General features: G+C 31.0%; 2 protein-coding genes across 4 annotated transcripts in view; both read left to right on the top strand.

The window, feature by feature from the left end:
* Nucleotides 1-4,101, top strand: part of LOC108751459 (PWWP domain-containing protein 2A-like) — a 12,594-nt gene extending 8,493 nt beyond the window's left edge. The window contains exons 4-7 of the mRNA XM_018491674.1: nt 184-871; nt 2,785-3,322; nt 3,452-3,586; nt 3,831-4,101. Coding sequence (XP_018347176.1) covers nt 184-871; nt 2,785-3,322; nt 3,452-3,586; nt 3,831-3,977 — 1,508 coding nt within the window. The 3' untranslated portion in view covers nt 3,978-4,101. The remainder of the gene's footprint in view (nt 1-183; nt 872-2,784; nt 3,323-3,451; nt 3,587-3,830) is intronic.
* Nucleotides 4,102-7,682: 3,581 nt separating this feature from the next.
* Nucleotides 7,683-14,157, top strand: LOC108751369. Of its 3 annotated transcripts, none has more exons than XM_018491490.1 (6): nt 7,683-7,798; nt 10,279-10,445; nt 10,991-11,208; nt 11,578-11,652; nt 12,139-12,373; nt 13,702-14,157. In XM_018491490.1, the coding sequence occupies exons 2-6, from the start codon at nt 10,286-10,288 to the stop codon at nt 13,812-13,814; spliced, it is 801 nt and encodes a 266-aa protein (XP_018346992.1). In that variant the 5' UTR covers nt 7,683-7,798; nt 10,279-10,285; the 3' UTR covers nt 13,815-14,157. The 3 variants fall into 3 exon arrangements, with proteins under 3 accessions (XP_018346992.1, XP_018346994.1, XP_018346993.1); XM_018491492.1 differs by lacking the exon at nt 7,683-7,798 and adding an exon at nt 8,422-8,454; XM_018491491.1 differs by lacking the exon at nt 7,683-7,798 and adding an exon at nt 9,607-9,668.
* The last annotated feature ends 1,604 nt before the right edge of the window (nt 14,158-15,761 follow it).

Here is a 15,761-nt window from a genome sequence, read left to right on the forward strand (position 1 = left end):
TCAATTTTCGTAACATATATTTGTTTAAAGTATAAAGAAGATACATATTTTTAATCCTTTGCGAAAATAAATGCTTGAAAATTAGAAAATGTTTTTCGGACTCGAATTTTTAGATTACTAAAGGAGCTTTAATTGACAATATCTTAGTATGAACTCGTATCGAAGATTAAACTATTGTTTCAGATAAGGTTAAGGTCGCGGCGAGCGTGCAATCTTCACATTGGCCTGTAACAAATGAAGAGGAGATGTCCTTGAGAAACGTATTGACATCACAAGAACGGGTGGAGTCCACTGCCGAATGCGACAATAATCCCTCAACGGCTTATTGCGCTACGCCGAGAAGACTTAGCAGTTCGTCGGTAGAGAGCGCGAAAATTCCCGAAGAGGAGGACAAGAAAACTTTCGCGGCTGCGGATTCGACGATGAGATTGAAAACTGGTAGAATCCCGAGGAAGAAGCGTTCAGTGGGTTCGATGGAGGATCTTTGGGATGAATCAGTGTTTGAGGATCCCACGAGAATCGCCAGGACTACGCCGGTGATCAAAATCTCGTTTGGTGCTCAAGGCGAAGGAACTGTTCTTAAAATACCCGCGAAACCTCAAGATCCTGATGCGTACGAACAGGAAACGGATGACGCTGATGACACTCAGCAAGAGAGAGATCCTCTGGAACTGCCTAGATCCTTTGGCGAATATTATGAGGGCGAAGAGGATGGGCAAGAACAGGTGGATCCTCAAAAGCAGGGTGGTGTGGTGAAAGATGCCAGCGCAAAGGCGGCAAAACGAGCTCTGAAGAAGGCTAAGAAAGAGGCTAGAAGAAAGATGTTAGGCGGAGTCTCACCAGCGAGGTCGCCTTGCAATGGATCGCCGAGGTAAAAATAAATGAAAATTATATAAATCCAAAGAATCCGTGATTTGGTTGTGAATTTCATAATACCTTTTAATCCTTTTTTATTCTTTTTTTGTGGCAATATGTATAGAGGGAGGTCGCCAATACCATCATATTATTTTGTTCTTTGACACTATTTCTTAAACAAAAGTTAAAAATAAAACTTCTTTTACAATACTATTCAAAAATTTGCAATAATTAAATTTTCATAAAGCAAAAATAAACATCTTACAAAATGAGTTTAAAAACTGACGTAATATAGACAGTAATACTACATATTCTTATTTTTCTTTTTCAGTTATATATATAAATTATTTCAATTATACATACAAAATACTTACAAGTTAATGTATATGAGCATTTCTAGAATTCTTTCATTTCGATACACGGAAAAAACGGCTACAATTGCTATTACTTATCAATATATTTTTTGGTTATGAGAACTACAATATATACAGAGTGTTAATGTATACAAGTTTTTATCGATTACCTCAAATATCTCTTGAATAGTGCATTTTAAGGAAAAATGTTTTAGACAAAAGTTTTGGAATTTTGAAGGGTACATAAGATAATGCCATTGGTTTGATTTTGGGTAGTGTCGTCAAGGTCAGGGCAAAGTCACTTTGAATTTTTTAAACGGAACCTCCCATTTTGTATTATGTATTCTTATAGCTTACATCGAGAGCTTTCCAAACACTATAATTAAGTTCATTTTCATTAAGAACTTTTCGAGTTATAAGGCTTGCAACTTGCAGCGCCGCCGGCATTAGCATTACTCAAGGTGTCCGATCGACGATTAAAATCTCTGAATGTTACTTAGGATCATGACCTGGAATCAAGATCAAGGTCATTGCAGATTGTTCCTCTTCCCCACCCAAAATCAAATCACAATGGCACTATCTTATGTCCCCTTCAAAGTCCTAAAACTTTTGTCTGAAACATTTTTCCTTAAAATGCACTGTTCAAGAGATATTTGAAATGATAGATTAAAATGGGATACCTTGTATATGATATCCGTAATATTGACATATCTTAATGGTTATGGCTGTAAAGATATGTCCATCTTACGGTTGTTACAGCTAAACGTATTGATGGGCGAAAATTATCATTATTTCTGGTTGTGACAATTATACTATTTTTTTCTATGTATAAAATTTTTGTTGATTTATACGCATATTTTATATTGTTCCATCCGGCAATTTTTTTTTTAAGTCCCTATAAATACAAGAGAGCTTTCAGCTCTGATAAGATTTTTTTACACAAAAATGCTACAATACATAAAGATTAAGCTTATGGTCTGTCTTACAGTGTCAGTTTATGATGTGCCAGTTTATATCCTCATGTTATGTTTAAAATTATATTATAAAAAAAGAAGAATAAGATAGAGAAAAATATAAACAAACAGTTTTAAGGAACATATAAGCGATCTAATATTATCATTTAAACTACACAGTTTGCGAATGAAAATCGTAAGAATTTTAATTTTATATTTGTGAAATTTGTTTTAGTTGATTTTATATAGGAATAAGCCACAAAAATATGTGAAATATGTGAGTTTTTACTTCTTTAATTATCTAAATAAAAAATATTTTTGTCAGTATTAATAAAATGCAATGTTTAATTTCTAGAAATAAAGTATTTCTTTAGGATACTTATTTCTTTAATATCTGTTCCTATATCAGTATTGACGACTTTTCTCTATCTAATAAATTTCCTCTATATAAAAATACACCGCATAATTGTGTGTATATGATTGCATATTATAAAAGAATAACTTTTATTGTATAACTAAATATTGTATAATAAAATATTTCTCTGCGTATTAAAAATTTTTATTTAAGAAGTACTATTTTTGAAAAATTTACTGATTTTTTATCGTTATTTTAAATTATTTAGATATAACCCTACGTACGATCCGCTCTTATATCATCGCCGGAAGCACAAAGTGAAACATAAAAAGAAACATAAGGAGGGCAGAAAGCACAAGAATCAGCAACAACAGGAACAATCGCATTCTGAACAATCCTGTTTAGATTCCACAGACCCGCAACAGCAGTCGCAGCAGCAGCCACAGAATTGGAATGTTTTACCGGGCGGCGGTGAGTCTTATAGAGCCATTAAGGAGCAGTGCCTGAAACAGAAGCTGTCGATATCTCTGAAGAGGCTGAACACAAATGCGTACGCGCGTTGTGATTATCCCGTGAGCAACGCGTCCTCTGGCTGCAAGAGTTCCGGTGGTAGCAGCGACGAGTTAAGCGAACATGAGCCGGAAGTAGAAACTGCACCAGATTTTCCGCCTCATCAGTCGCATCCTCTGGTTATGCGTCTAGCTGCCACCTCCGTAGCGCACTGTCTTACTACCAATGGCAGACGGATGGACGTGGGTGACGTTGTATGGGGCAAAATTCACGGCTTTCCTTGGTGGCCCGGCAAGGTACGCTCAAAATGTTCTAAAAAACATGCTGATAATACCCTTATATAACATAAATTACAATAATTATTTGCTTAGTTAACTAGCATTAATTTAGCATCCACAGTTATTATCGAATTTTATTATGTGCAGGTGCTAAGTATCACGGTATCTTGCAAGGAGGACGGTACCTCATCGGGTCCTCAGGCTCATGTGGCTTGGTACGGATCATCAACCAGTTCGCTGATGTCCTGTGATCAATTAAGTCCCTTTCTGGAAACCTTTAAGGTATATTCATTTAAATGATAATAATGAATAAAATGCTTAAAATAAATATAGTAAGTAATAAAATAAGTAAAATATGAATAATTGAAATGATTAAAATTGCTTCAAATGACAAAAGATATACGAAAGATAGATATACGAAATTTGGAATTTACATATCTTATATTTTCTGTATTAGTTTTATAATACAGTGACAGTAAAGTAACAATTTTTAGAAATATTGACGTAGTTGTGAATCTAATTCCAGACACGGTATAATAAAAAAAAGCGTGGCCCGTATAAGGAGGCAATACGGCAGGCCCAAAACGAGGCTCGAAGTCAAATCACGCCTAATTCAACCAGCAGCGTGTTGAACGTCTGCGGTTCGCCCCGCGAAGTCAACGTCCTCTCCTAAGAGAAGTTCTCTGACAACCATTCCTTTTTAACGAGCATCCGTGATAATTGAAATGCTCGCGGCAAAAAGAGTGCTGACCAATATATAATTAATAATCTTCAAATTTGTTAAACAAAATTCATCAACGTACACTTCTTTTAGAAGAACTTTTGTTCGTATTTTCTTTAGTGATGAATTTTTTATTTGTGATAAATTTAAACGTTTGAACTTTAAAAGATTTTAGGAATTTTTAATCGCTTTCTTCGCGATCATTTCAAATTTCTGAAAAATAGAAACTATGGAATTTTTGATAGGCTTCAACGAGTGGTACACTTCTTTATTGTGATAAAAAAATTATTGCAGATAATTATACTAATGACTGAAGAAATAACTTTCTTATATGTCACTTCTGTAGGTCAACATTGACTTTCTCCGAGCGCTTGAATTAACGATGGATTGGAATTGTCGTGTAACATATGAAATTTTGTACATACCCATTAGCACTATTGAAATAGTTAATCAATGTTTTGTCAACCATCTGTCTCGCTATCAATCGCTTGAAACCACACGCGCCGGCGTGTATTAATCATTTTTTATTGATATTTTTTTCATTTTCGCTTATATTTTTTCTACAATTTTATGTTAAAAATTACAACTTGTTTTATACTACTAAAAATTTCTGTAAAATTTTTTTATTAATGAGATTAGCAGCAAAACCTTTTTTTTTTTGTTAAAGTAAATTTCTATTCTTTGACACAGTCGGTCAATGTCTGCGCTGTCGACTGACTTCTTGCGAATCGAATTGCGAACATTTACCTCCATTTACTGCCATTGTCACTAGCTTTTCTGTCCTCAGCTTATCAAGCGAACGGTAGCGCGCAAAATCTTATACTTATATTCTAAATATTTCTATTACTGTGAGGGTTTTTGTTGAGGTTCTTTTGTTGCTTAATCTCTCAAACATCTTGATCGGTGTGACTCATATCGCGCAACTCTCTCAGACTGCACATTAATTATGACGGTTTATTATGTGTATATAATAATATATGTTTATTATATATATATAAATATATACCTTTACTTTTCATCTGTAGCATTTTTTGGTTTTTTTTTTCCGAGATGAAAGAGAAGCAGCGATTTGAGGGATTAAATGTGTAAAAATTATTGAATAGTTTATCAATTATTATTTCCGACGATCGCCATACAAGTCGCAGATCTAGCTAGACAAATGCGCTTTATTTACATGTGCTTAGGACTGTATTTAAATGTAAATTTTCCTTCTTCGACAAAGAGCCAATGTTTACGCTTTGTGCCAACACTGCCGTGTAATTAAACAATCAATTGTTTGATATTTGAGCAACGATAATTGTAAAGCGAGTTTATAATAGCTTGGGTGAATTTTAATTCCTAAAAAAATCTAATAACTAAAAAGCATATATTATATTTCTTTCTTCTAAAAAAAGATATATTAAACGATAAAAAAAATTTCTTGTAGTTAAAAATTAACAAAAAACTAATTTTTACAATTCTGATATTGAGAAAACTTCAAGTTTTAGTTGCGAACTATTAAAACATTAAAAAATCATTAAAAATATGTTAATTTGATTCGTAACTTTGAGAATTTATATAGATATAAATTAATACAAAACAATCTGACAAATTTCCGCATTATATTCAGCATTGCGAATTATTTTGCAGAAAAGAAATCAGTATTTAGAAATCAGACATCTGCTCTGATCTAAAAATAGTGAAGACATTGTGAAATCGCGAATAGTACTTAAGAAATCCTGATCATTGTTACATCGATGTTGTGCCACTGCCTCGACGATTTTCTTCCACGAAACTATTTCCATGTCTAATCGAAGTCATTATTAATTGATTTGTTTTTTGGTTTTCTTTTTGTGAGGTTGGTGTATATATCCTGCGGAAAAAAAATTATTTTTGTAGAATTTTCGAATTCGCAACACACACATGATATAATGAAAATTGATCGTCAGGAATTATTAAAAGAAATATTAAGAATTTGTTGACTATTTAAAAATTGACTATTTTAACCTTGATATTACAAATCTCGACTAGATATTACAAATTGTCTTATTGTTGATAGTTTTTAAATAATTGACACTCAAAAAAGGCTAAATTCATTCGATTATAAAACAAATCTTGCGAATGTATTTTGAAGATAAACATGAACAGTCTTGCGAAATTGGCTGCGACCTTTTTGTTTAATTTTTAATTTATATAACTAAAAGCGGATGATTATTCCCGCGATATACGTCTATAAATAGGTGCGAAAAAACGAATATGCGCATGAAAAAAAAGCGGAATGAGAGAGGAAGAAAGAGAAAAAGAAAGGGTGTGAAAGAGAAAAAGAGAGTTTGAAAAAAAAGAAAGTGTGGGAAGATAAGGTGTTTTAAGTAACTGTGATTTTTTTGCAAATGTTTTATATATATATTATATATATGTATGTTATATACATAAATATGAATTAATTTCTACATATAATATAAACGATGTTTCGATGTCGCTGTGTTTATACGGACTAGGCTAACATATCGTTAACGAAAATAATGACGATTATTATTATGAACGATGATTATGATTATGATTATTATTCCTTATTATTGTTATTGAGCTCGAGAGTGTTGCTGATTGCTTGCTGTAAGTATACGAGGATGGATCGTACCGTCTATTAGCGTATTTCTACCGCCTCATTAAACAAATTGAAACGATAATGTTAATTTATTTTACGAAGGAGAAATTTTGTGCATTTCATTTTTTTTTTTTTTGACGAAAAAGATTTTTTTCTTTGTTTATTAAGAAACTTTGTTATTCGTACTTACGAGGTATCATTTTATTTCGTGTCGATTGCTTTTGTTATTTAATTTTTTCACAATATTTTATATTAAATAAGTATTTATGCGCAGCAGAGAAGGCACTCGTACGCCATTGCTTCGCCATAAATCACCTTTCCTCCGTATAAATGAATGATTAAAAAATAAAATTTTTTTATTAATATATATTATTGGGAAACATAATATTTGCAATAATATTTTAATAAAACAATTAACTAACAATCTTTTAATTTATATTCTTCTGATTTTAAATCTCAAATGTAAGAAAAGAATATTTTATAATGCATCAAACTTTTTTAGAAATTATTACATATTTAATGAGATATTTGTGAGTTTCGACATTATCTCTGGAGAAATAATACTTGCGGCGAATTAATTCCGATGTACGAATGCTATTTTTACGCATAATGTGTGTTGATTTAGGAACCACAATTAAACATTAATTTACAAGATATTAATGTTGCAATTTGTCGAAATTTTCAGGTAGGCAAATGATTTGAATAAATCGGCATATCTACCTCAAACTTTCTCTTCATTCTTAACTTCCCTTAAATAGTCCTTTTCATACGCAATCTAATTAATACTCTAAGTATGCAAATTCGGGATGTCGACGCTATAAACATCTATACAATCACATTAATTAGATATAGCAATTCATCATATTAATTAGTTGAGCTAAATCGAAATTCACGATGATTTATGCGAAAAAAGGGGATGTAAAAGAAAAGGAGTATGTCTATAGATTATATCTGATTTTCAGATCACTCCTACCCTAAATTGAAAATCAGGGTTGCTTCCTCTTCCGAGTTGCGCGCGCGCGCGCGTTACTGATAAGCCGGCTTCCTTTGATTTTCTGGAGTAGGACCGGCGTGCCGCCGCGCCGGCTGGAAAATTCGCGTGCGCCGCACCCTTGTGTCGTTGGCGTCGCGACGCTTTGCAACGCGACGTAACGCAAGGATGCATCGTCGCAAGTGTGCGAGTTTTCAGGTAATTCAACGATACATTGTATTTCGAGTGTTAATTGAGTTCCGTTTTGTCCCTCGTAATCGTCGACTACAAACGTCACAGTGATCGCGATGTTTATATGGTGTTTACAACGAGCGTGAAATGGCTCCGTTAATTATCTCTGGGTGCTTGCAAATTTGTTTTCGAGAATCATCGAGATTCTGATCTGCTATAAATTTCGAAATGGTGAACGAATTGCTTGGAAGGCGTTTGGACGAAATTTCAATTTCACTATTTTGATCAGATTTATCTGATTGATTAACCACGTGTAGTTTTAATAACCATATATCATTTGAGAGGTTTCATCGTTTATAATGTTTCTACAGCAAAAAGTTAATGTTACTCCTGATTGATTATGTATATATAAGTTATATCCTTGAAACATTGGAGGACTGTAGGAGATAAACAAAAGTTTAAATAAATAAGAAAATATAGTTTCTGAGTTAGTTTCAAGGATACATTACTTCAATGTAGAAACTTTATTGTGAACTTAATTTTATGTTTCATTTAAAATTTTTATTTAAAATTGTAAAAATAATCCAGTGTTTTATAATTTACAATTCTTGTGTGAACTGAAACTAATATGTAATATTAATAGCAAGAGAATTGTAATCACATTTTACAAGATTCTTTCGGAGGTAAGCCATCACTCATGTTGATATGTACAATATATATATATATTATAGATCCGTCACTGATACATGCTATAATTTGTTAATTATTGAGGGAGGTGAGAGGGGTCACATCGTAATTTTATTTAATTTAATTTTTTGTTAGTAACTGGCCACATTATATACGTGGGACTGATTGTAGCATATATTGTAACCACCCCTTGTACAGCAGAGTCTCGTGCGATCGATCGAACGACACGACGCACTCCTGGAAAAGTACCCGTCTTCTTCAATCACCCCATATATAATTGGTTGCTTTACGAACTCTAAAAACTAATCTAGAAGATTTGATATCACCTTTCGAATCTCTCTATGCATTTGAGAAATTTTTCATTTTCTATTAACACAAATATATATATATATATATATACAGATTCATGTAAGAGAAGATCATTTTATATTTTCCTTAAAGACTGATTAAAAATGTTCAATTTATTGTACATTTTTTAAATTCAACCATTAAGTGTTGTGATCATGCTGCAGTTACGTGATAGATAATATGTAATCATGATCTTAAAATTTTTAATAAAGAATCTGTAACTTATCTGTAATTTTTATAATTTGGATATTTTATCAACTGTGTAAATTGAAATTCGTGTGACGCGTTTTATATTCCTAATTAAAAAATTCAAACTTCACGAAGTCCACTTTTTTTCACCTCAATCCTTTAATTTAGACAGCCATATATCTTACTAATTAAGTTGTGAGTGAAGATGTCCATCAAACAAACAAAAAAAGAGAGAAAATAACGTCACTCTTTGCTTCACTCTTTAAGGACTTCGTCGCTCTCATCTTTTTCACCACCTTCCCCTCCTTATCCACCCCTGTCACACGCAAGCTCTGTCTACTTGCTAGTAACTGCAGCTGCGCGAGTTCTTGCACAGGAGTAGGTGCACACCCTTCCGTAGCTGCAGTTGGCAGTATGCTGCTACTCGGATTGTAAATCCGATGTTGCTTGCAAATCTGACAACGATTTCAATTCCATCGAGTTTTTACTTGAAAGTGCGATTGATTTGAAACACGGTTTGTTTATTATCGTTATCTCATATCAGTTTTTGATAAATATATGTATGTATATTTATAAGATTGAACTATCTCCGATAAAAAATTCTCGGAAGTGATGCTTAATCGTTATGAGGCTGCTTAATTGCGGCGATTGATGGGTTAAAAGTGAAAGTGGTGTAAGTTGTTACATCTATCGCTTTGACTTAAAATATTACTGACGTATTGTTTGCAATATAAAATTATTACGTTACAATTCACAGTGAGTTATTATACAGTTCTTTGTATCAACTTGAGAACAATATGCAAATTAACTCTTTGGTTATATGACTGTTATGGATTGATTTCACATTTATTTTCTGTCGATTTATAGACATTCATAATATTCTATTATGCTAGTATTTTTATTTATGCCTGATTAGTAAAACAATTTGTCATTTAAACAAATTTTCTATAATTTTGTGCACAATTCTATATATAACGTTACAAAATGATAATTATTCAATTACCTACTATATTTATTATAATCTCAGATGATAAAGGCTGGAGTAAAACTAGTACATAAATTACATTTATCATACGACAATTTTTGAAGCCTATTGATTGAGTACAAGATAGAAGTATCCAATAACTTTTCTATCCTACAGCCAATTAATACGCTTGAAAAATTTATTGTGCGACAAATGAAATATTATCTTAATGATATATGTCGTCCGAAGATGACAGCATTATATTTTAAATTATAAATTACACGATGTTGTAATTATTTACACCACGTTATATTTACAGACGAATTATGATACACGTGTCGTCCGAAAGCGTGTACAGATATGATCGGGTGAAACGCAAAGGAGCGGCTTTCTTAACGAATCTGTTTAAATCGAAAAAACTGGCGGTAGGGATGAAGATTAATGAAGACGAAGAGATGGAACGAACGCCCAGGGTGGAGACTCCTGGTGAGATATATCACTTGATCTTTTATAAAATATTTTAGCTTTAATTTCTTAGCTTTAAAATATCTCTAAGTATTATTTAGTAACCCGGAAAATCTGTGGAGCTTTTGGTTTCTTATCGATCATTAATTTATTCTTATCATTATTATTTATTAAATTAAAATTAAAAGTATTAAAAAAATACATTTTATTGGACAAAAAACGCAATAGTTCTTAAACGATGATATCTCGTTAAAGAATTTCAATATAGGAATTAAATAGGTATTTCATGATATTTGCCTTTTCACACGCAACTTATTAATTAAAATTGTAAAAAGTTAATTAATGGCATTTACTTCGAAGGTCGCTTACATTATTTAAATTTGTTTATTTAAATGTAATTAGCAAGATGAAAATCCACCTAATAAATTATGCTCAATCGCGAACGTTCCATCTACTCAATTAATAATATTTCAGATAATAAATTATATACATTCATTGCGAGATTTTTATATCGAGTTAATGAAGGCATTTGCATACATCGATATTACAAGCAATATTGCTTACAGCAATTATTACCAATGCTTGTCGTCGAAACGGCTCGGAGAGTGACAGCACGATGTCGCGAATTCCGTCGACCTTGAGTGTGACAGCAGTGGACGTCGTTGTCTCCTGTCAGCCATCACCCTCGCACTCAATTCTGACCCTGACACCCGGTAGAACGCGTAACATTGATCAGGACATGGAGGCACTCAGGCTGAGTCGTCAGGACAATCCCTTTCTACAGGTTCGGCCTGATTACGTTACCTCAAAAAAAAAGACGATTTTTATGAAATCTTTCAATCCTGAACAATTTGCGAATTGCTGAAATTCTGAATGATTCAAAACTTTACAACATTACTTTATTCTAATTTTGAAAAATGTATATTTTTGATTTCTATATACAAAATGCAGTGTTTTAGAATTTAAAAATTTAATATATAACAAAATTATAATTTCTTTGGTTAATTTTTGTGATTGGCTGTTTAAATTTTTTCCAACTAGAAAGTAGAAAGAAAATTGAATTGCTAATGAACTTCTTTTATTTCTTAATGGTGCTTTACACGATTTTGCTGTGTAATATATATTGACGTAAATTTTCTTTAATTATATGCAGGTATTAGCAAGCCGAGAGAGCCTCGTGGAATCGATCGAGGAGTCCGAGTCTGACGATGCAATTCTAATGTCGCAGGTGAGATCTCGCATTAAATTTTTGCGAATTTAACAAAATATTATAGATCCATTTCTATATACATTATAATAATAGTTTCTTTTTAATTATCATAACTTTTAGAGATGAGAAAATAAATTTTTTATATCTGCTCCAAATGATCTAAAGTAAATAATATTATCAATTTTTCAAAATTGTTAATTTTTATATGTGCACATATATTAGTTAAGATATTCCTTCAATAAATTCTTGAAAGTTTTAATGGAAAAATTATTGTACATTTTGTACTTACAATTTGAAAGCAGAATTTAAATAAAAATAAATTATTGAATAATTCTTGTGTATAAAAATTATTTGAGTATAAAAATTTATTAAAAACGAATCAACTTTTCTGAAAAAAAAAGAGAAAGAAGCGCGTTTTTGAGAGCATTTATACTCTTTTTGAAAGACGCACTTCCTACTTCTTTTTAAACGCAAAAAGAAATATAAAAAGATATATATTTTCAGGAATACGGTGACGCGGATCCGCTAACACTAGCACAGGTACATGAGCACCTGGTACGCAGTCCACCCCCGGCTTCATGGCCCAATTCCACGGCCTTCCAGTTTCCCAATCAGGATGAAAGTATCACCCCAGGCAAGAATGATGCGACATTTCTAGTCAAGAGCCCGTCAAAGACACCCTCGCATCGTGGTAACGACCATGAGCTCTCCAGAAGCGAGACGACGACTGATATTAAAGGTGAGGATTTTAACGAGGATATTTAGGATATACAATGCACATTCACTTTAAGAATAATTTATGCAGAGAAAAACTATGGCTAAATTAAATTAAAAATTATAATAGAAATTTGTTACTCTTTATATATGAATATTTATTTAATTAAAACGTTTGCTTTTCCTTTAAATTGATGTTTTTGTAATATAATTATGAATTACATATTATTTTATATAAAATTATTATTCAATGTCAGTTGATATTAAAAGTAAGAATTTTACGATAAAAAGATAAGAGAGAGAGAGAGTTAAAAATATAATATGTTAACTCATTTAAAAAATTACAAATTAAAAAATTAACTAAAACTAACTTTTAATAGTTAACAAAAAATTAAAAGACATCTAGATGGAAAATTACTATTTATTTATTTATACATATATTTATAACTAGAAAGTTTGTTTCTTTCTTTCTTTTAATAATGTTGATCACACGGGAAAAAATGTTTCATATATAATTAAAAATATAATTATATAAAATTATATATATGTATAATATATTCATCATATAATCTTTTTTCCCGGACATAAGAAGACAATATGAAAATGATATTGTTTAATCAGAAGAGAGAAACGGGAGTGTTTGCATGTCTAGGTGAAATTATGCCGACATGATATTGTGAAAATATAGATCAGAGTTTCAGTAAATCGATTCATGAGACACACTTATGTCCAACCTTGACATTGCACTGTAGACTTTAGACACGCGCGATATCTTTCTCTCTCTTTCCTACACACACACATACACACACATACACACGCGCGCGCATATCAATGTATGTATATTGCCTCTTTCCACTTTTAACCCGATTAAATTAAGGTTCCTGAAAGTGGGCGATCGCCGGAAGTTGTAGCTTTCTATTCTGCTGATAAAATCTAATCAATAACGGAGTATATGATAATATATGTATAACTACATATATTGATTATTTATAAATAATATATAATTACATAATTACGTATAAATTATAAATATTATAAACATGAACTAAATAGATAATAATAAATAAATGTATAACTGTCTAAATTCTTTGAAGTAAAAGAGTAAAAATTCAACTTTCAAAATTCAGTCTTTAAAAAGAATTTAATTTTTAATTTTTGAAAGTGAGAGAGATTTCACTCTTCAGAGTGAGATTCACTCTAAAAGTTTTTAGAGAGTATCTATATATTGTGTATATTATATTATATTTTACATATCATATATAAATTGTTCTATAAACGAAAAATTGTCTGTATAATGACTCAATACATTTGAAACACTTCGAATTATTTCCATATGCTATCTTTTTATCTTAGATCGGCACTCTCATCCCTTCTCGTTATTACACCCGACACCGATTCGTTCCTTGACGGAAGTTCGACGACTTCGATCGGCCGACGACAGCGTGCAGCTAATGTCGAACGAATAAACTATACAAGGATACTGAATCCTAATTGGATTTCTGACGACTGAGAAATATCGATTCTTCGAATATTCTTCGAGAATTGCGATTGCTGACAAATCGAAGAAAATTTCGTTCGTGTAAACGAAATTTATGATCAATTCTAAATAAGGTTTGTCCTAAGTAAGAAGATGGATACAATAAAAATGAAGAATCAAGAGTCTTACGTAGGTATCCAATACTTGATCAGATTGAAGCTATGATGCGTTTGAGGTGGATGTGATAGAAAATTACAGAGCGAGTAATGATACGATTAATCCTACAGTGATTAATAATTTTTATTGAGAAAGTAATTATTGAAAAAGAAGGCGCAACATGTTGGAAAAATAACGATTTCATCGTTTTGAATTTTGATAGTTTATCAAATAAAATATTTTTTTCTATAAACCAAAAATTATTTTCCAAAATCTTTATAAAATATATAACTTTAATCTTTATCAATCGATCTAAATGATTCTAATTATTTTTGATGTTAACAATTTCTTCATAAGTCATTTATAGTTATGATCGCATGTTTTATCAATAGGTCTATTTTTTTGATAAAAAACCATTCAATAAACAATCGGAATACTGCATTGACATTTTTCGATTATTTTACTCTTCTAATTAGATATTAAATATCACATTAATGTATTGTGTTCTTTTGATTTTTATTTGCAATGTTAAATAACTAACATCAATTACTTATATAAACCAAATATTCTCCGGAATAAGTATTCATTTTTTAGCTTGTTGAGAATACGTCAAATTGAGGAGTCTAACAGCTAAAAGATGATACAGAACGACTTATACATATATACTAGTTTGCAGATTTTAAGAATTGCACTATTATATAATAATTACCAGACTAACGAATATTATCTCTGCTAAATCGTCAGCTGAGATTATTAGATATATTATATTTAACGTATTATATTTTAATGCTTTGAATTTATATAATTTGGACGCAATTATATATTTAAACTTTGTCTTTCGAAGAGCAATATACCGTTATGTAACAATCGTTAAAGCACAAGGCTTAAAATAATTATTAAATTATTACTCATTACGATATTATTGGAATTTGTTGTTATTACGATAGTTATTGTTGAGGCACAGTCTGTAATTATTCGTGCAATTTTGATGTCTATTTTATGTAGCCGTTTTAGAAATATTTCACATTTTCTTGTAATTTTTTCTATCACTGAATATTAATTGATAAATCTCGATTGTTATTATGCTAACAGAAATATTTTTGTCAGCATCGTTATATATAAAGATACTATATAAAAATTTTTCATTTCAATTGCGAGGAAATTATAAGCACAAAATACATAATAGTTTTTCTATCAAAATACACTTTTAACGACGATTTCCAAAGAAATAATTTATTAACGCACACACTTAAAAATTAATTGATCCAAAAAATAATATTAACGCTGACGATGCGCCAAATGTATAGAGGCCTCAATGCAACCATTTTCCTCAAATTAGATAAATAAACGACTACTCGTAAGATCTTTTTTATAGGGCAAAACATCAGATCGATAACGATTTACTTCCGACGTTGAAAGTAATATTTCTTTTAACGATAAAAACAGTTGTCAATGAATTCTCAACGAAATCAGAAATCATCCGTTTGTTCAATTCTCTTTTTGGAATAACGATTTTTTGTAGACAATGTTAAGAGAGCACAAAGAATCTGACGTGCTTTTCTATCAATTTTGTAAGTGTTATTATTATAAATTATATAAAACGACAAATCTTATATAAAAATAAAATATTAAGTAAAAATTAAGTAATTAAATTGTTCTTATATAAATTGTTTCACGTAAAATGTCAATTAACTTTGCGGATCTTGGACATTAAATGTTATATCTATTGACATATTTATTGTTCTAAAAATTAAATATTATATACTTATATAAAAATTAA

The sequence above is a fragment of the Trachymyrmex septentrionalis genome, unplaced genomic scaffold (assembly GCF_001594115.1).
Source record: "Trachymyrmex septentrionalis isolate Tsep2-gDNA-1 unplaced genomic scaffold, Tsep1.0 scaffold44, whole genome shotgun sequence".
NCBI classification, from domain to species: domain Eukaryota; kingdom Metazoa; phylum Arthropoda; class Insecta; order Hymenoptera; family Formicidae; genus Trachymyrmex; species Trachymyrmex septentrionalis.

Excerpts from the sequence above, each read along its gene's own strand:
- LOC108751369 (XM_018491490.1), top strand. The coding sequence starts at position 10,286 with ATGATACACGTGTCGTCCGAAAGCGTGTACAGATATGATCGGGTGAAA. Across the intron at positions 10,446-10,990 it reads GCCCAGGGTGGAGACTCCTG|CAATTATTACCAATGCTTGT; the intron begins GTGAGATATATC and ends TATTGCTTACAG. Across the intron at positions 12,374-13,701 it reads GACGACGACTGATATTAAAG|ATCGGCACTCTCATCCCTTC; the intron begins GTGAGGATTTTA and ends TTTTTATCTTAG.